At 39.0% G+C, this 21380-nt stretch overlaps 1 protein-coding gene across 2 annotated transcripts in view; it reads left to right on the forward strand.

The window, feature by feature from the left end:
- The first annotated feature begins 805 nt into the window (after window positions 1-805).
- Window positions 806-21380, forward strand: part of RIGI (RNA sensor RIG-I) — a 37113-nt gene continuing 16538 nt past the window's right edge. Inside the window, exons 1-11 of one of the 2 annotated variants that reach the window (XM_073881463.1) lie at window positions 806-2130; window positions 7220-7354; window positions 12037-12218; window positions 13199-13346; window positions 14376-14498; window positions 15963-16061; window positions 16462-16615; window positions 17169-17427; window positions 19131-19293; window positions 20767-20886; window positions 20969-21033. In XM_073881463.1, the coding sequence (XP_073737564.1) occupies window positions 1836-2130; window positions 7220-7354; window positions 12037-12218; window positions 13199-13346; window positions 14376-14498; window positions 15963-16061; window positions 16462-16615; window positions 17169-17427; window positions 19131-19293; window positions 20767-20886; window positions 20969-21033 (1743 nt within the window). In that variant the 5' untranslated portion in view covers window positions 806-1835. The remainder of the gene's footprint in view (window positions 2131-7219; window positions 7355-12036; window positions 12219-13198; window positions 13347-14375; window positions 14499-15962; window positions 16062-16461; window positions 16616-17168; window positions 17428-19130; window positions 19294-20766; window positions 20887-20968; window positions 21034-21380) is intronic. The other variant, XM_025852900.2, reaches the window with a different exon arrangement.

Below are 21380 nucleotides of genomic sequence, written 5' to 3' on the forward strand. Positions count from 1 at the left end.
CCTACCATGGTTCCCCATATTTAAAATCAAAACCAAAGCCGAAGTCCTTTTTGTGGTCTGCGAGGCTGCATGTGAACTGCCTTGGCCACCTCTCTCTCTCTTTCCCCCAGCCCACTTCACTCTAGCGAGATCGCTCACCTCCTTTTTCTTTTGCAGGCCTGATTCACTCCTGTTTTTTTGTGCTTTTTCTTTTTTTCTCTTGCATTTTGCTTGCTTGTTTAGTACAATGCTCTTCACCCAAATGACGTTCTCTCTCACTTCCTTTAGGTCTTCCCTGATTTAGCTCATCTTATATAAGCAACCCTCATTACTCTATTCCCTTATCTTGCTTTATTTCTCCTTCCTGAACTTACTGTTACTTTCTTGCCTGTCTTCCACACTAGGATATAATAAGCTGTAAACCTGTCTTCTCCATTTTAGTCATGGTGCTGCTGTCTCCTTGTTGCTCAAACCAGACACCTGGAATGTAGCCTTGATATTTTTTTTTCTTTCTTCCTTTCCACTGCCATTCACTCAGTTCTCTATATCTGAAACATTTCATTTCTTATTCTCCACCGCCACTGTCTTATCTGTGCTTTCGTCATCTCTTACTTGAGTCACCGCTCATCGATCTACTTGTTCTGCATAGGAGCCAGAGAGAAAGTCTTTAAATTAAAAAAAAAAAAAAATCATCAAATTATGTTACTCCTTGCTTAAAATCCTGCAATGTGTTTCTTTATTCCTTGCCTTACAAGGCCCTCTTTACCAATTCAGCAGCCCTGTCTGCCATTTATCCCTTGTTCAAGAAGGGATATCTCTTGTTCACGTTTTTTCATTTGTGCTTTCTGTCCCCCTGCATGGAATCCCTCTCTTCTTACTTTTTTGGTTTTTGTTTTTTTAAAAGATTTTATTTAGTTATTTGACAGAGACACAGCGAGAGAGGGAACACAAGCAGGAGTGGGAGAGGGAGAAGCAGGCTTCCTACTGAGCAGGGAGCCTGATGCAGCTCTGTCCCAGGACCCTGAGATCATAACGACTGAGCCACCCAGGCACCCCTCTTCTTTTTTCAATAGCTCATTCCTTCTCATTCCTAAGGACTCAGCTGAAATGTGACCGACCCAGAGAGATATGCCCTTACCACCATATTGAAATAGTTTTTTCCAACGTCCATTATTTTGTCACATGACTCCATTTGCTTTCTTTGTGTCATTTCACGTTTGCTTGAAAGACACTTTTCAGAAAATGAAATGTAAGTCAGACTGGGAAGAGATATTTAGAATACGTATATTTGACAGTGGGCTCATATCCAGAATAAATAGCTTGTAAATCCGTAATACAAAGAAAACTCAATCAGGCAAAAGATGGGAACAATACCTCACTAAAGAAGATAGATGAATGAATGGCCAATAAATACATGCAAATGTGCTCACATCATTAACCGTGTGAGGAGTTAAAACCACAATGAAACACCATTTCACACTGACCAAAATGGCAAATTGACCAGTGTGTATCTACTGGAGCTCTTACTCTACCAGTGGGGATGCAAAACTGTACATCTATTTTGGAAAACGGGGGGCAGGCTTCTGTGACGTTAAACATGCACTTACCATAGGACCTACACGACCAGGAGGAAGCAGTTACACCCACACACATTTTTCAAAACTCATGGAATTATACACTTAAAATCTGCATTTTATTGAGTCCAAACTTTCCTGATATAAAAGCAAAATGAAAAAAACGGCCTCTCTGGGTGAGCGAACGCCCACAGGTTGGCAAACCAGGCAGCCAGAGGACGCGAAAGCTCGGAAAAATGCGGTCAGGGAGGCGGGGACCTGCGGCAGTCCAGCTGCTGTGGCATGCCCCGGCAGGCTGCTAGTTGCAGTTTCGATTTCCTGTCTGCTCTTGAGGTTCCCGGGCGGCTCCGCCCCTCAGCACTGGATCTGGGTCCTCTTGTCAGAAGATCCGTGGAAGCCCGCCGCCGCCAGGCTTTCAAGGGAGTGGGACGCGGGCGAGGCGGGGACCTCACCCGGAGCCAAGCCGCCAGCATGTCGGCCGAGGATCGGCGGAATCTGCACGCTTTCCGGGACTATGTCACGAAGACTCTGGACCCTACCTACATCCTGAGCTACATGGCCCCCTGGTTTAAGGACGGTGAGTGGTCCCCAGTGACGCCTGCCCCTTGGAGCAAGGAAACAACTCGGGACTTGCTTTTCCCTGCCTTTTAATCCAGCGCTAAGTAGCCCGCTAGGAACGCGGGTGTTGAGGCAAGATCCTCACAGCATTTTAAGACTGGAGATTGCCAGGAGATTGCCAGGAGAATTTGAGGAGACTTTGGAGGTCCAGATGGAGAAACAGTCCCAGAGAAGTGAAATGACTTGTGTAGGATTGCACATCTATTTAAGTTCAAAGCTGGGGAAACAAACCATTGTCCATTTCATTTATTTTCTCTAATGGTTATGTGTCCGGTGTCTTCGGCTTTGTACTGACAGAGATTCAGGAGTAAGATATAGGCCTTTTTTTTTTTTTTTTGGCTCTTCTTTCTTTCTTTCTTTTAAGATTTTATTTATTTATTTGACAGAGAGAGACACAGCAAGAGAGGGAACACAAGCAGAGGGAGTAGGAGAGGGAGAAGCAGGCTTCCCGCTGAGCAGGGAACCCGATGCGGGGCTCAATCCCAGGACCCTGGGATCTTGACCTGAGCTGAAGGCAGACACTTAACCATCTGAGCCACCCAGGCGCCCCTTGGCTCTTCTTTAAAATACTTTGCAGTGGGCAAAGATTTTGGGGGCAGGATACTGGTGAGGACAGATGTACATAAATGATTACAAAATACTGTCAGAGCTACAAGGTAATTGACAGTTAACTCTTGCCAGGTCTTATTTGCACTTAAGAATAACAAGCTTGAGAGGGCAAGACTGTCTGGACTGAATGGCTGCAAGGCTTCACTTCCGGTGTTTCTGTCTAGCTTGTGAGACACCTGATGGATGAATGCCACTTTGTAAATTTGAATCCAGGTGCACTATGCTGGAGATGCCCAGAAGCTTTGAGGAAAGAGGAAAAGGGAGGTGGTGCCTCGAAGGAGTTGAAATGAGAGAGGGCATCTGGCAACTCCTTTTCAGGTCCAAGTGCCTAAATATCTTTCCTGATGTGAAGCAGTTTTGGGAAATTGTGTGAAAGCAGACAGGTAATTTGAGTGCTCATTGCTCTGCAAAAACCACAGGTTGTGGAGTGAGGAGTGAAAGAATACCCCAACAAAAGTGGGCTTCTGCTTTCTATCTGTGCTCAGAGAGAGGTAACAAAGTAACATCCTAATGACCACAGAGTAGCTTGGGCCCCAGAAGAGTGTAAGCCCCTTTGGGACATCTTTTAGAAATCTTGTCATAAATGAAACACTAAAATCTGGTGTGAATCCCATTCTTTCTTGCACTCATGTATTGATTCAAGCAACTCATATGTGTTAGGCATTGTGTTAGCATTGGACAGAATTGACACATATAACTACACATATAATCTAATAAGAAGTGTCCTATTAGGAACTGAGAAATCCATGGTGAGTGTGATAGAAATGGCCCGTATTAGAGGTCAGAGTGCATATGTGAAGGCAGGTTACTAAATAAACCATAGATGACAAAACGGAAGTGCTCTGCCAGAAAACTATAGTGTGCTATGGGAGCGCAAATGTGGCATACTTTTTAATATATATATTAGTTTTAATTTGTAGTTATAATGCAATCACAATAAAAATACCAAAAGATAAATAGAGACAGCAAGCTGAAGAACACTATATGTAATACTGTCTTATTTTTGAATGTTAAAGACACCATAGAGGTTTTATTTCTAGCTCCTTCTCAGAGGAAGCTGTTGTCATTTAGTTGGCTTAAATCTTTCCTGTTCATTTCTTTATACTTTATCATGTGCACATGTATCCATAAACTTTTTTCTTCCCATCTTTTTCTGTTTTCTGTTAGATTGATAAAGTTTCTCCATCGCCCAATTTTTTCTTGGATGCTTTGGAATCTCTGGATTCTATTAGTTAACCTTAATTGTGGCAAGTATATTCTGTCAGTCAGGATTCAGTCAGGGAGCTGAGACATGAGTGTTATGGCTGGATATAAACATTTTGACTCATTTTTTTGCCCTTATAAGTGGGAGCTTCTCCACACTCTCCTTATGCCCATACATTCCCCCATGCACACACAAGTATACCAATATGTTTAAATCACACCAGCAATATCCAATATGTCTTTTACCATAATCCTGCTTTCCACATTTTGGATATTGTGCACTAGTTGAATCTTGGGAAAGGAGAATCGAAGTCATGTTTCTTCTGGAGAGCTTGCATGGTGACTAGGGTACTGCAGGGCTTTGCTTATTCATATATTATCTAGGATGTTTGAAGGTAGACCAGATTGTGGGCTGCAAATTTTTGGTAGTATCCCTTTGGAGTCAAAAGCTAACCCTTATCCTGGAGGGGCCCTGGGTAGTATTCTGGAAGGGAGCAGAATTCTGAGTATTTATCCATTCCTTCAGTAACATTCTCTGGACACATGCATAAGCCAGGCACTTTGTTGATGATTAGAATGCAAAGATGAAGACAAAAATGAATACAACATGTCCATGATCACAGTCAATGGGAAAAGGTAGACTCTCACACAGTTACTATATACTATGCAGTGTCAGTGCTCTAGTCAGAGGCATGTAAAAAGACCAAGAAAGCACAGAAAAGAGATCAAGAAATTCCATCTTGGGAAGCTGAGGACGGCATCACAGAGTGGCCAGCATGGCAAAGGTAATACTGACAGCCAAAAATAGAATTTTCCCTGCACTGGACTCCCAGTGCTTTTGAGGAAAGTAGCACTACTTAGAAGCAGTTATTGGGGCCAGGTAGCAGCAGGATGGGCCTGACCATGTGCAGAGTAAAGCTAAACTGCCCCTGATACAGCAAGACAGTTTAACTGGGAAGGGCTCAGCTGTGCATGGGATATATCTGGACCTCCATGTGGAGTGTCATTAATGGCTGGTAGCATGTCTAAGGAAAGAACAAACAGCAGGGAGGCCTGGGAGTAACAACCCAGCTCTAAGGATGGGGTTTAGGAACAGGATTAACTCTCTTAAAGGAATAGAGTTAAATTGTGTGCCCAGAAAAGTTGGGATAGGTGATAAGATAGGTTGCTATTATGGGTTGAATTGTGTCCTCCCCCAAAAAGATATGTTGAAGTCCTAAGCCCCAGGACCTCAGAATGTGACCTTATTTGGAAATAGGATCTTTATAGAGGTAATTTGTTAAGATGAGATCATACTGGAGTAGGGTGGGATCCTAATCAATGTGATTGGTGTCTTTATAAGAAGTAGTCATGAGAAGACACAGAGAGACAAAGGGAATGTCATGTGAAGACAAAGGCAGAGATCATAGTGATGCCGCCACAAGACAGACAGACAGAGGAGAAAATAATGTGAAGAAAGAGGCAAAGATTTGTTGTGGCCACAAATCAAGGCCAACGGCCACTAGGAGCTATAAGGGTTGTATTGTCCCTTAGAGCCTTCAAAGGAAGTGTAGCCCTGCCAACATCTTGATTTCAGACTTCTGGTCTCTAGAACTGTGAGAGAATAAGTTTCTATTGTTTTAAGGCCACCAGTTAGTGCTAATTTGTTACTGCAGCCACAGAAAACTAATATAGATAGCTCAAATAAAAGGAAAAAAACCCAGAAGTGTTGGCAAGGATGTGTGGAAATCAAAATCCTCATTAATTGCTGGTGGGAATGTAAAATGGTGCAGCTCCTTTGGACAGCAGTTTGATAATTCCTTACAGTGTTAAATGGAGTTACCATATGACCCAGCAATCTCACAGTTAGGCATAAGTTCAAGAGAAGTGAATACATATGTCCACATAAACACTTGTACATAACTGTTCATAGCATTGCTATTCATAATAGCCCAAATGTGGAAACAACCTAAATGCTCATTAACTAATGACTAGATAGATAACATGTAGTGTACCCATACAATGGAGTATTACTCAGCAATAAAAAAGGAATGAATGCTCTAAGCTACAACATGGATGAACCTTGCAAACATTATGCTAAGTGAAAGAACCCAGTTACAAAGACCACATATTGTATGATTTCATTCAGATGAAATGTCCAAAGTAGGCAAATCTGTAGAGACCCAAGTGGATTAATGGTTGCCTGGGTTTAAGGGGAAGGGAGACAGGAGTGACTGCTAAGGGCTACAAGACTTCTTTTTACAGTAATGACAGTGTACTAAAATTAGATAGTGGTGATAGATCCACAACTCTAGAAACCATTGGGTTTTACACATTAAAATGATTAATTTTATTGTTCCCAAGACAGAGACCTTGGCAGAGAAGGAAGCTATCCCTTCCTTTCTTCATTCATTCAGTATACCTTTGTCGAGTGTCTATTTTGTGCTAGAAGGTCCTCTTCTAATCTCTGAGGATACAACGGTTAACCAGACAACTGGCTTATTCCTTGGAATTTACATTCCACTGACAATAAGGGGGGAAAAGGGAACACTATCAAATGTCAGGTCATGTGTAGGCAACCATTTGATCATCACCGCCCCAGACATGGAGATAGTGTACAAAGTCGTGTGACCACCAACAGTTTGGTGGATAGCATTCTGCTCCCTGGCCTCATGTTCTGTTTAACTCCTCTTGCTTTTTCTTTTCTCCCATATTTCGTACTGTCTAAGCAAAAACCTGGAAAGAGGACCACGAAAGCATCTTTTTTATTTCTAACTCTGCTTTCTGAGTCTGGTGTAATTAAGGATGCCATGGAGTAGTCCTATCCTCACACTTGTGTAGTCCTGCAATTAATTCAGACTTTTGAAGAAGGGAGTATCCAGATGTTGGAGGAAGCCTTTGTTCCTCCACCTAATTCAGTGTTACGGTGGTTTCTCCTTTGTTATGGGGATACTTTTTCACACATCATTAAGAGACTCCCTTTTTAAAGGATTGCTGTGGAGTATGTTCCCAGACTCCACACCAAACTAGGAGAAGTTTCTAGAGAGGATGGGAGGTGGGAGGGAAGGTCGGTTGATGAAGAATGGGCATCATCTGCCTGAATAAAGAATTTGCTGCTTTCTTGCAGTTCCTTCCATTGCTGGGATTTGTTACAGTCGCCATCCCCGTTTGAGAAAATCTGACAACCCTTTTCAGGTTTTTCTTCCAGTGATTAGTGGTTGTGCAGTTTGATGAGCCACTCTTGCTTCTGTTTGTAGATGAGGTACAGCATATACAGGCTGAGAAAAACAACAAGGGCACAATGGAGGCTGCCTCACTTTTTCTTAAGTTCCTATTGGAGCTCCAGGAAGAAGGCTGGTTCCGTGGCTTTTTGGATGCCCTTGTTCATGCAGGTTAGTTCATTCTTCTTACTCATGAATCAGAGGATGTTATTTGACTGTTTCAGAATGCTGTAAAAGTGAAATGCTATTAATTTTGAGCTATCCTCATGTGTCTCACGTCTCTTAATTGGATGCAACGTAAAGATTATTTTCAGTCACATAATATAATTGCCTACCTGAAATAGCCAAAGGAATCTGCAGAGAGATTATTGGGAGAGTTTAACAAGTTCATTGGATATAAGATTAGTATACAAAAATTAGTTGCATTTCTGCACCATACCCAAAAATAAACTCAGAATGGATTAAAAAACTTTAAGACCAGAAGCCATAAAGTTCCTAGAAGAAAACATAGGCAGTAATATCTTTGACATCAGTCATAGAAACATTTTTCTAGATTTATCTCCTTTGGCAAGGGAAATAAAACCAAAATTAAACTATTGGAACTACACCAAATAAAAAGCTTTTGCCCAGCAAAGGAAACCATCAATAAAACAAAACAACCTGCTGAATGGGAGAAAATATTTGCAAATGACATATCCAGTAAGGAGTTAATATCCAAAATACATAAAGAACTTCTGCAATTCAACACCAAAAAATCAAACGATCTGATTAAAAAATGGGCAGAAGACATGAACAGACATTTCTCCTAAGAAGACATACAGATGGCCAACAGACACACAGAAAGATGCTCAACGTCACTAATCATCAGGAAAATGCAAATCAGAACCACAATGAGATATTGAGATATCACAGTGATGTAACACCTCACACCTGTCAGAATGGCCAACACGAACTAATACGTGTTGGTGAGGATGTGGAGAAAAAAGAAGGCTCGTGCACTGTTGGTGGAAATGCAAACTGCTACAGCCACTGTGGAAAACAGTATGGAGGTTCCCCAAATATTAAAAATAGAATTACCATATGATCCACTATTGGGTATTTACCCAAAGAGAACAAAAATACTAATTCAACGGGATGCAGGCGCCTCTATGTTTATTGCAATATTATTTACAATAGCCAAGATATGGAAGCAACCCCAATGTCCATCCATAAATGAATGAATAAAGATGTGGTATACATACAATGGAATACTACTCAGCTGTAAAAAAAGAATGAAATCTTGCCATTTGCAACAACATGGATGGCTCTCGGGGGTATAATGCTAAGTGAAATAAATCAGTCAGAGAAAGATAAAGACCATATGATTTCATTTATATGGGGAATTTAAGAAACAAAGTGAACAAAATAAAAAAGAGACAAATTAAAAATAGACTCCTAGATATAGGGAACAAATTGGTGGTTGCCAGAAGGGAAGTAGGTAGGGAGGTGGGTGAAACAGATAAAGGGAATCAAGAGTACGTTTATCAAAATAAGCACTGAGCAATGTATGGAATTGTTCAAGCATTATGTTGCACGCCCGAAACTAATACAACACTGTATGTTAATTATACTGTAATAAAAATAAAGCACAAAAACTAGCTGCATTTCTAGCCACTGGAAGTAAATAGAAAATGTAGTCCAAAAGGAATACCACTTAGAATAGTTACAAAAGTTGTAATATATTTAGGAAAAATGTAGCAAACAATGTGTAAAGTCCAAATGGAGAAAATGATAAAATGTTATTGAAAGATATTAAAGAAGTCCTATCTAAGTGGAGATAGATACCCACACACAGGGAAAGACTTGATACCATAAAAATCTGCTCTTTCAACACTGATTTCTGTATTCAATACAATTTTAATAATCCTACATGCTTTTTCATGTGCTTGACAAATTTCTAAATGATTTTAAAATGTAAGTGGAAGAATTATGATCCAAGAATAGTCAGGACATTCCTAAAGAAAAAGACTTAAGTAGGCTGGGGTTTCCCCCTCTAAATAGCAAAATCTATGCTAGGCATTGAGACAGCATAACGTTGGTTCTGGCATCGACCAACTGACCAATGAAATAGAATGGAGAGCCTTCAATTAAACTCATATATTTATGAAAACCTGATATATTTGAGATCACTGGGAAAGGAGGATCATTAGGAACAGAGGGGCTTTTAATAAATTGCAGTGGGCCATTATAAACAGGATAATGTTAAAACCAAACAAACCCTGAATTACATATCCATGTAAAATAAATTTGTTTTCCTTAGCTCATTCCATTCACACATACGCACAAAATCAATTCATAAGAATTAAAGACTTAATTCTAAAAGGCAAAATTTTAACAATTTTAGAAAAGAATATAGAATAATATCTTATGACCTTGGCGTATGGCAGGATTTCTGAAACAAACATTAAAGCATTATCCATAAAAGACAAATTGATATATTTGATGACATTAAAATTAAAAACATCTGTTTGTCAAACACAAAGTGAAAAAAACAAGGCACAAACTGGGAGAGGATCTTTGCAAAATATATAATCACCAAAAAGATTAATATCTATAATATATTAAAAAGGCTTTAAAATCATTTCAAAAAAGAAAACATCTACAGGGCAAAAGTGTGAACTGACGTTATAAAGAATAGGGAGTAAGAAAGGTTGATAAACATATGAAAAGATTCTCAGCCCAAATGGCAATTAGGGGATTGTGAATTAGGAACTCAATGAGATAGCATTTTATTAACTACTAGATAGCAAAACTTAGGAAGTCCAACAATGCTAAGGCTTGAAGAGCATATTTAATCATGGGAAATCTTAAGTGTCACTATACAGAGTGTAAATCAATACAATTATTTTGAAAAACAATTTGGCATCATCTAATATAGTTTAACTCTCTTGTATCCCCCTGTCCAACAGTTTCACTTTTTTTTATTATGTTAATCACCATACATTACATCATTTGTTTTTGATGTAGTGTTCCATGATTCATTGTTTGTGCATAATACCCAGTGCTCCACGCAGAACGTGCCCTCTTTAATACCCATCACCAGGCTAATCCATCCCTCCACCCCCTCCCCTCTAGAACCCTCAGTTTGTTTCTCAGAGTCCATAGTCTCTCATGGTTCGTCTCCCCCTCCGATTCCCCCCCTTCGTTCTTCCCCTCCTGCTACCTTCTTTTTTTTTTTTTTTTAACATATAATGTATTATTTGTTTCAGAGCCACAGGTCTGTGATTCATCAGTCTTGCACAATTCACAGCGCTCACCATAGCACATACCCTCCCCAATGTCTATCACCCAGCCACCCCATTGTTCCCACCCCCCACCACTCCAGCAACCCTCAGTTTCCAACAGTTTCACTCTTAAGCATGTGCCCTAGAAAAACTCTTGCACATATATTGCAGCATACACATACAAGAATGTTCATAGAATAATTGTTATAACAAAAGCAAGCAACCAACCAACCAAACAAAACTGGAAGCGACCCAGTGTCCTTCAAAAAGAAAATGGATGATAAAATTCTATAATAGTCACATGATGGGTCCACTGTACTGCAGTGAAAATGTATGAACGCAGCTACGGATGGCAACACAGCTGAAGCTTTGAAATGTAATATTAAACTTTCTAAAAAGCAGAGAAAATTACATTCAGTAGGATGTAATTATGAAGTTCCAAACAAGCCAAACTAAACATGTATTTTTTTTAAAGCCTTTATTATTTTTAAAAAATGTTTAGATGCTTTGTTTATTTGAAAGAGGGAGAGTGCACATACGCACATAAACAGGGGGAAGGGGCAGGGGCAGAGGGAGAAGCAGGCTCCCCACTGAGCAGGCAGCCCCATGTGGGACTCAATCCCAGGACCCCGGGGATCATGACCTGAGCCGAAGGCAGATGCTTTCTAAGATGGTAGTCTCTTTAAAGGGAGGTGAAAAGGTGGGGGAAAAGAAGGCACACTCCCACAAAAGTATTGGGAAATTGTAGTTAAGTTGGGTAGTGGCTTCCCATGTGTTCATTTTTTTTTTTTAAGATTTTATTTATTTATTTGACAGAGAGATAGCAAGAGCAGGAACACAAGCAGGGGGAGTGGGAAAGGGAGAAGCAGGCTCCCCGCCGAGCAGGGAGCCCGATGTGGGGCTCCATCCCAGGACCCTGGGACCATGACCTGAGCCGAAGGCAGATGCTTAACGACTGAGCTACCCAGGCGCTCCCATGTGTTCATTTTGTTGTTAGGCTCTTTATAGCCAAATGAAAAGAATGTGGGCTGTATAGTCAGACAAATCTGGTGATTTTATTTGAGAAACTTAGATTGAAGCATTCTTGAATTATTATAGTTGGAAATAATTTTTTTTTCTCCTCATATTTCCCATTATACTTAATATTCTTTTCTGGGAGTAATGTAGAAGTTTAATTTCCTAAGGGGCAGAAATTAAGACTTACATTTCCTTTTACCCACTTTGCTACTTTGCACTGGGAAGATAATAATTTCATGATGATTTGACTCACTGGAAGATAAGTCAGAGGTTCTAGGTGAAGTCCATGGGGCACTTGGAAGGAAAGTTTTATACTAAGACCAAATGTAAGACTTCACATTATCCTAAGCGCTTTTTCCTAAGAGATGATAAACTTTGTTAGAGGACCTAAAATGTTGGGTGCCTATAATAAATATTGAGTTTTCTTTTTGAAAGATCATTAATTACTGAGGTGATTTACAGATATCTTCTGAGTTCTCTTACTATACATTCAAACATGATTCCTATGATAACAATCTTAAAATATCTTTTAGTTGGTTTCATAAAAGCCCCTGTTTTCTTCTTTCTTTCCAGGTTATTCTGGACTTTATGAAGCCATTGAAACTTGGGATTTCCAAAAAATTGAAAGTCTAGAGGAATATAGAATGCTTTTAAAGCGTTTACAACCAGAATTTAAAACCACAGTTAATCCAAAAGATATCCTTCCTAAAATATCTGAATGTTTAATTAGTCAGGAATGTGAAGAAATTATACAGGTAATTTAATTAATTTATTTAGCAAAATTAAGTATAATTAATTTAATATAAAATGCTAAATTGGGGGGAGGTAATTTGAACATGGGAAATGTCTTCTATTTTCTCCACTGATTTAGACCTGAGAAAGATCATTGAAATCCACAAAAGTCCTTAAATCTAAGGCATAATTACCTAGAATAGTATTTTTAGTTGTGAATTGAGTAATTTTTAATGTCACGAGTTTTTTTCAGGTTTGCCCTATTTTCAGTTAAAATTATTGTTACTTTTGTGAATAATGTTTTATGCAAATTTTAAGTTGAACACTTTAGCAAATAAAAAGAACAAAAGCTATAGACTCTCATGGTTGAGCATTCAGGCTCTGCACACAAATTTTGTTAGAATCCTAGTTCAGCCATTTACTAGTAGTATGATCTTAGGCAGGTTAGTTTCTCTAAACCTGTTTCTTCATGTAAAATGGAAATAATAATAGTACCTTATTAACATGATATTTTTAGAGGGATTAAATGAGATAATATATGTAAAGTGGTTACATATGCCTGGCACATAATAACAAGTGCTCAATAATTTTTAGTTATGATGAATAATAAAAACCACATAGGTCCCATTATCCTGAATATTTTTGTTAATATTTTGTTAATATTTTGTTACATTCTTCCAAATATCTCTCCATGCCAATATATCCATATTATGAATGGTTGTCAAATGGATTGTTTCCTAATATTGCTGAGGATGATACATATAAGGTCTCAGAGGATGTGAAAACACCTGGCTTGACATAGCAATGCCATGTGTAAAGACAAAGGAAAGGGTGTCTTAAAAGACAGTGTTGGATGGGGCAAAAATGGTCATGAATAAGACCCACTGAACCATAGTATACAATTATTTTAAATCAGTGCTTGAATTGATATTTCTTCAATAAAAACTCATAAAAGGAAGACTTTTAAAATGATTGATTGATCAACTGCAGTTGTCTTGCTTAGGTTTGTTCCAACAAGGGGCTGATGGCAGGTGCGGAGAAAATGGTTGAATGCCTTCTCAGATCAGACAAGGAAAACTGGCCCAAAACTTTGAAACTTGCTTTGGAGATAGACGAGAACAAGTTCAGTCAACTGTGGATTGTGGACAAAGGTAGGATATTCCAGGGAAGAGCTCTGAAATGTTGGGAGGGTCTGAAAACATGTTCTACCTTTCTCATAGTTCTACTTAGGGCCTCTTTCATTCCTACCTGTCCTTCACTCACTGTTAGAGGCATTTTGCCCTTCAGAGACCCATGGCCCCATCTCTAGTGAGAGGGCAGCATGAAACTGAGTTCTGGGAAGCAAGTGGCTACTTGCCTACAGAAGTAATTCGGTTGTGTGTAACCCCTAAAATGGACCAGGGCAAACTGTTCTCATCCAGAATTAGCCCATCTGGTCCAAAGGATTTGGGGAAGGCAGAATCTAAGCTCACTCTCTCAGTTTGGATTATCAGAGAAATAGCTTTAAAATTCTAGAGTGAAATGTTCAAACTCCAGGACTTGCCCCCTTTTCAGAGTAGAATCATAATAGACATAGCCTACTTCTCTTGCCTGAACCATCGGGAACTAAGCCAGAGCAGGATTGAAAAAGGAATATCTGTGCCATCATGTGATTTCCTGAAGCTAACCTCTGCTCAGAGCATTGTTTTAAAGTCTGAGTTTGGTAAACTAACTGCATGGTCTTCACTTGTCCTAGGCTTCTGTACATCACAAGTTGTTCTAGAAAATGTCTATATAAATACCCATCTGATTTCTTGGGTTAAGTCAGGAATGGAAGCCATAAATGTCTGCTAAGTGGTGCTTCTCTTTACTGAGTGTGAGAATCACCTGGGGATTTTGTTAAAATGCAGATTCTGACTTAGTAGGGACACAGCCTGCATTTCTAACAAGCTCTGGAAGTTGCTGGCCCATGTGCCACACTTGAATAATAAAGTCCTAAATGACATTGAAGTTCAGACTCCAAATTGAGACATCACACTCAAAAAGATTCTTTTCATTGTTTTAGAAGGTGAAGGGAGTGGTTGTGAGAAATCTTAATGGAGTTGAAAATTTTAGGATTATGACCTCTTTGTAGGACTTGTGCTGTTGAGACAATCATCAGATTAGATCAAGATTCTAAGATGTTTTTTGGTCTCATACAGATGCAAAAAATGCTGAACCGAAAGTTCTTGAGGATGATGAAATAGAAACTTCTGACATACAGATTTTCTATAAGGAAGAACCAGAATGCCAGAATCTTAGTCAGAACTCATCTCCACCTTCAGGTACCCAGCACTGTTCTTTTCCATATGGTATTCTTTGGGTATTTTGTGTGGGGACATGGCCTGCACTGCCTGAAGTCATAGTGTTATGAAAGGGTTTTAAAGGAAATGTAAGAAAAGATCATTTATCTTTTTTAAAGAAAAGATAATTTATATTAAAATAGATACTTTTTCTATAATTAAAACATATTATTCTCTCTCTTCCAAAGCTATCATCATCAGCCTCTTTTATTTTCTTTTGTCACTAAGAACATATGTGCATGTCTACATTGAAAATGCACATAGGGTCCTCCCAGAAACTTAGTGTCTATGAAATCTAAAATCAGCTCTGCTCTCTAAAGAAACACTAATATTTATGAGTCACTTGCTCACTTTCCTTTTACTATCCCAGGGCTGCAGTGTAAGTTGATGAAGTTTGTGCACTGCACAAATGTACCCAGCTGAGTTTGAGTGAGGACTGAGATCCTGCCTGTGCTATTTGCCAAACAGTGGGCTGTATCCTTCCAGAGGGTCTCCTTTTTCTAATTTCACACAAAGGCACTGTATAACTTAGTTATAAGGCCCACCTTGTCTTTCTAGAAGCATGTTTTCATGAGGGGACCAGAAAGTTTCATAATGAGCCACAGTAAAAAGTTTTTTACAAAAGAACATCAGAGAAGACATTCTGATTAATACTGGGTAGTGTGCGAAGAAAGGTGTGATTTGGGGATAACACCACAAGAAGATTTACAGATTACTTCTGCAACCAAATGATACAAGTTTTCTTGTCATTTCAGAGTAAAATTACTGAATGTAAATTGCTTTAAACTTTTCTGACATGTAAGGGACTTTAGTGAGCTCACTTAACCTTTTAGAGATGTTCCTGTTCTTTAAAATAGTTTGGAGTCAATAGATGACTTCTAAGGTCTTTTCTAGCAGTAACATTCTATATGCTTATCTGTTGTGGAAAAACAGCCTCTGGTTATTTTTTGAAACTTCTGGTCCTATTGAGAGAAGATACCATGGGAGAGCCTGCAGAATTATAAAGCATGGTTGCTCTTCAATAAGAGATTGTTCTGGGAATTCATTGTTTATAGTTTGTTGCTTCTCAGAGATCTAGGAGGGATTTGTTGTTTTGTTCCATATAGCATTTCCTTTTAACCAGTGGCCATCTGTCTTGCCCTGAATTAGGCCATTCTTGCTTTAGTTTCTCCTTACTAAACTTCCAAGGTTATTTAAGAAAAATCTTTGTGGCTTTTTCAAAGGATTCTTGCCATTGGGACTTTGTCACTGAGGGAGAATTTTGTTCTTCACATCAGTGCTGAGGCTGGAATGGTTAACAAGAGTCAAGGATTCTAAATTTTCTTAAATGAGGCCCTTTTTTTTGTTAAAGTCAGAATTCCTGTCTACTTGATGACAGATAGCTCTTTTCTTGATTCCTCAGAGCTGTAACTACTTGGTAATTTTGTTCCTTTTGTATTACATAAGCCTCTCCTACTTGCACCCCACTGAAGCCAAGAAATTACCAACTAGAGCTGGCTTTCCCTGCTAAGGAAGGAAAAAACACAATAATATGTGCTCCTACTGGTAAGTTGATTGTCACTACTTACATGGTTTGTTTCTGTGTTTGTTTCCTTTTTTTTCTTGTATTGAACACTGGGACAAAATGGGCAAGTTTCCATTTTTTCCTTGTTCCATATATCTTTTGAGAAAACTTTCCCATTAATATAGTCTCCAGGTATTTTAAGGAACCTGAGGAGGGAAAGAAAAATGCCCTGTTTTATCTTGCTTTATGCCTTGACTATTTTATTTGCATGTTACCTAGGAAGTAACTTGATATTTTTCTGTCCTGGTATAAATTCTGTCGACATTCCTAGTTTATTAGTTGGTGCAGTGGTTTTAGGGGAGCCAAAAATAATTACCTTTCTATAGAAATATTTTAGTGTAATATCAATTACATGTTTTCTTTTTCTTTGTATGTTAAAAGGTTGTGGAAAAACCCTTGTTTCCCTTCTTATATGTGAACATCATCTTAAAAAATTTCCACAAGGACAAAAGGGGAAAGTTGTCTTTTTTGCTAATCAACTCCCAGTGTATGAACAGCAGAAATCCGTGTTCTCCAAATATTTTGAAAAACTTGGGTAGGTATAACAGTTGGTTCCATTTCTTTTTCTCTAGCTTCATGTAACTGGTGTGTATTCAGCTTAGCTTAATTTTGGAAAGCTGGGATTCAAAAATTTATAATAGATATAGCTTTTATATAATCTAGATGTAATTAATTTTTCATGGATGCAAGTCTGTTTTGTTAGGTATGCTTGAAATACTAAACTCCTTTGGTTAGCTCTTGTAGAGTAAGTAAATGACTTGAGATCAATTTTACATTTAAATGACACATTTAACTTTTTAAAGATTTATAACTTCTTTAATATTACTCTTTCCTTTAAGTACTATTTTCTTTCTTAAGACTTGAAGGAATTAACATACTCTACTAGCAGTTATAGCTGGCTTGCAGTTATTGAACATTTACTATGTGTATGGTGCTAAGCACTTGTCTCCCATATATTCCTTTTGGAGTTAGGGAGAACTTAACCAGTTAAGAGTTAAGTTCTCAGTTGCTCTGACCTAGTGTTTCATGTCTTTATGGTTCCTCATTCACATCATGGTTGGTAATAGGGAATTTCTGTCATTTCCCAGGTACAAAGTTGCAGGTGTTTCTGGAGCAACATCTGAGAATATCTTAGTGGAACAGATTGTTGAGAACAATGACATCATCATTTTCACTCCACAGATTCTTGTGAATAACCTTAGAAATGGGACTCTTCCATCACTCTCTGTCTTTACTTTGATGATATTTGATGAATGTCACAACACCGGTAAACATCATCCTTACAATATGATCATGTTTAATTATCTAGATCAGAAACTTGGAGGATCTTCAGACCTACTGCCTCAGGTATCTCCAGAGTCAGGTGGATTCCTCAGAAGAGCTATAACCTTCTTAAATCCTATTTACTTACTCTACTGACCACACTGAGGATGTTCTTTTCCGGTCCTAAGTCCATATTGTATAGTTCATTGATTAATTTTTATTTGTTCATTCACTTATTCACTTAACAAATATGCATTAGGTGCCCCCCTGTGTTATCCACTGTGCTAGGCACTGGGGATACAAATATAAAAAGACATAAACCTCAAACAGTTGAAGTTTCATGGGGAGCCAGACATGTAAGAATTATGTCATAATATATGGTGATGGCACACTATGGAGATGGGTACAAGGCGTAGTCAGAACAGAAGTGAAAACTCGTAAGTGTGCTGTGAAAGTAAGCCAAAACCCAACAGAAGTTAGGTAAAAACTAACAAGAATGTACAAGGTAGATAACTGGGTGGTTTTCAGGTAACGCTACTGTGTGTCCAGAGGCACAGAGGTATGAGAGAACATGGTGTGCCCGAGAGTCCTGAAGGTCTTCCATAGCATTTGAGTGTAGAATGTGAAGTGGTAAATAGCAGTAGGTGAGGCAGAGTGGGATAGAGGGAATGGTCGATAGAACAAGATGCTAGGAGAGACCAGAGGGTATGGGATAAGTAGGCAGGAATTTGCATTAGTAGAGGAGAGCAGATGGGACACCATTTTTGGTGTCATCAGAGGTGAGGGTGTGAGAAGAGTCAAGACAGAGAGTAGTTCTTAGATGGGGACAGGAAAGGTAGGGAATCCCTGGCATTTAATCTCTCTCTTCTCTTACGTGCAGGAGAGGAAGATAGATTATTTGCTGAGAATAATCAAGATAGGAATGGGGGATGGAGCTCAAGATACATGGAGAGAATTTGAAATGAGAGAACTAAGGAATATATAGAAGAATTTCTTGGTTACATTAAGGATCCAGATGAGGTTGGAAACCATGAATTTATGGTATACCAGTATCACAGTACCTAAAGTTCTCTAGCCCTAATAACTACCTGTTTAGGAAGCATAGGTTAGAAGAAATGCAGTATGGTACCCATAGACAAAATTCAGTAGCAGTCACATTTCTTACAGCTTCTTCCTCTAGAAAAAAAATTGGTGGTTGATTAGATTCCTTGCTAATGAGTCAATTATTCAGTTTACTGAATGGCTATTCAAGTGAGACATAAATTATTAGGTGACCATTAAGCTAATTTTTTTTTTTACAAATGTTATCTTACTGAATTCACACACCTACCATTTTAAATAGCTGTTGTTTCCCAACTTTAAAGAGAGCTGAAGATACTTGTCCAAGAATCCACAGCCAGTGTGACATGGTTGCATTTAGAATGGAGTTGTGTCTGATTTGGTCCCTTTCCTTTTAGTATGTTGTTCTGCACATCATGGGGGACACAAGGGTAGAGAAGAAAGAAGTCCTGCCTTGAAAGGGTTTTTGCTCTTGGTTTCTTTGCTAATTCGTGTTCATTTGATAAGTTGTGACTCCTGCATCTATTCATTGCTTTGCCTAATGGGGACCTTTCCATTTGCAATGTCATAGAGAATATCAGGGAAAAAAATTAGTTTTCTTACTCTTTAATTAGTAAAACAAACAAACAAACAAACACCCCTACTTTAGCAGGAAAGGGTTGCATGGGGAATTGTGGAAATGGCATGCTGTTTTCCAGATGTCTGACAGTTTGGAGTGCTCCTCACAGGTCATTGGGCTGACTGCCTCGGTTGGCATTGGGGATGCCAAAAACACAATGGAAGCCATGGAATATATCTGCAAACTGTGTGCTTCTCTTGACACATCAGTGATAGCAACAGTCAAAGACAACTTGGAGGAATTGGAAGAAATTGTTTATAAGCCCCAGAAGTGTAAGTGGAATCCAGTAAACAAGCCCTTTAGAACTTCGTTACCTTCTGCTTTTCCTAGTTCAGAGACATTTGGGTGAAATACTGAATTTTTACCTTTTCTGTTTAGTAGAAAATATTTAACCCCAAACTTGGGAAGTAATTACATTTCATGCCTCTGTCCTCAATCAAACCCTGTCCTCAGGCAATGGGTGAACCTCAAGAGTGTGGACTGTCGAAAGCAAACATTCTTAATCTTCAGTTCAATAAAGTTCTTTTTTTGTTTTTGATAAAGTTCTTATAAGGATACTAACAATGAGAGAGACGTGATGAGAAAATCAAAGCATGTAAATGGCCAAGAGCTGGGCTCAGTCCTTTCCTGAGTTGCATGCCTGAGGAGGATACTGTGTGATCATTCATTATTCGAATAATGTATCTGATGATACAGGTTGAAATGAAATTAATCTGAGTCATATTTTTCCTCAGCAGATCAGAATATGATTTTTTAAAAAGATTGACCAGGAAATGTTTACTAAATTCCAATGCTATACTAACCCAGCAAGAGACAGCAGAAGAGGAGACATATATGCCTTCATCCTTGCTCTGGGGATAGTGTATGACTGTATAATGCATAGCAAACACACATTAAATAGCCAGGGAGAGGCAGTTCAGTTCCTTCCTGGGAGTTGCCTGTAAGGAGTTTAGGGAAGGTACCCAATCTAAACTTTAGTATCAAGTACAAACTTCTTTGGAATCCAGTCCCCTCTGCCCTCTGTACCTCATTGCCCCCTCCTATAAGTCTAATCGTGCTGCATTCCTCTGGGCTCCTCAAGTGCATCTTTGCTTCCTCCATTCCTCTCCCCTTAGTTACCCCCAGCATTTCCTCCTTTGGAAGAATTAGAGATTTTCTTCCTTGTGCCCCGTGACACCTGGCACATACTTACGTTATGGCACTTTACTATGGTTATTTGGCTGATGTACCTTTCTCTCCCCTGAGAACACAGACCTCTCTGGAGCACAGACTGTGTTCTTTTCAACTGTTTATCACCAGAACGTGCCACGTGGTAGACAGTTATTAAGTTTCTGCAGAAACAATGCAATAATGAATTTTAGGAACAGTGTGAGCACTTCTGGGGGTTGGGTGGGAAAGGAGAAAATCAAAGAAGAGAGGGTTAAAAAGTGTTGTACTTGCAGAGATAAGATGGATACCAGTCTTGTCAGAGTAGAGGCTCCATGCTGAGTCACAGGAAAACCAGAATGAGAAGTTGGATTAGAACCAGACCGTGAAACCCAGAGATGTTAGAATCTGTGCATTAAGCACTCGGGAGCTCTTGCAAGGTTTTTGAGCATTTGATACATCATCTAGACTACCAGCCTGTGAGCTTGGGGCCTCAGGTCTTGCAGAAGTAACAGAGGCAGAGAAAGGTGTGCAGATGCCTGCTTTGAACTATGATGTGTTCTTCCTGAAAAATACTCACTTTGTTTTGATGGCTTTAGTTTTCAGGAAAGTGGAATCACGGACTACTGACAGATTTAAATGCATCATATCACAGCTGATGAGGGAGACAGAGAGTCTGGCAAAGAATATCTTTGACGAACTCGGTACCGTAACTCTGGGTGAGATAAATCTCATTTTGTATTCTCTCCATTTAGGAATAACCATATATTGTTCACTAGTGTCTTTTTGCATTCTCTGCAGTTCAGACAGGGTCAAGACCGTATCAAGAGGTTAACCTCCCTGATTATAGGTTATTCAGGAAACCTGTAAGTCCTCCTTTAGTCTCTCTTCCTTTTTTTTTTTTCTTTTTAAATTCAAAGTAAATCTCTGGACATACATACCTGAACAATACCATATTTAAATCAGTTCATGGCTTTCAAATTAGCTTTCTAATTTGAAAAGTTCTAAGTTCTAACTTCCCCGTTTATATGAATGAAACCACCATTTCCCTGATGGCTCAGATTGAAACAGGCAGTGATCTTCGATTCTTTCTTCTTTTGAGACTCTCTCATGAAGTTTCCAAGTTCTGTTCTCTCTTTTGTTCTTTCATTCATTCACCAGATACTCATTGTGCCAGCTAATGGAAAGGACAAGGTTAAAGACATAGTCCCAA

The sequence above is a fragment of the Callorhinus ursinus genome, unplaced genomic scaffold (assembly GCF_003265705.2).
Source record: "Callorhinus ursinus isolate GAN/ISIS: 27379988/994484 unplaced genomic scaffold, GSC_fseal_2.0 scaffold42, whole genome shotgun sequence".
Taxonomy (NCBI): Eukaryota; Metazoa; Chordata; class Mammalia; order Carnivora; family Otariidae; genus Callorhinus; species Callorhinus ursinus.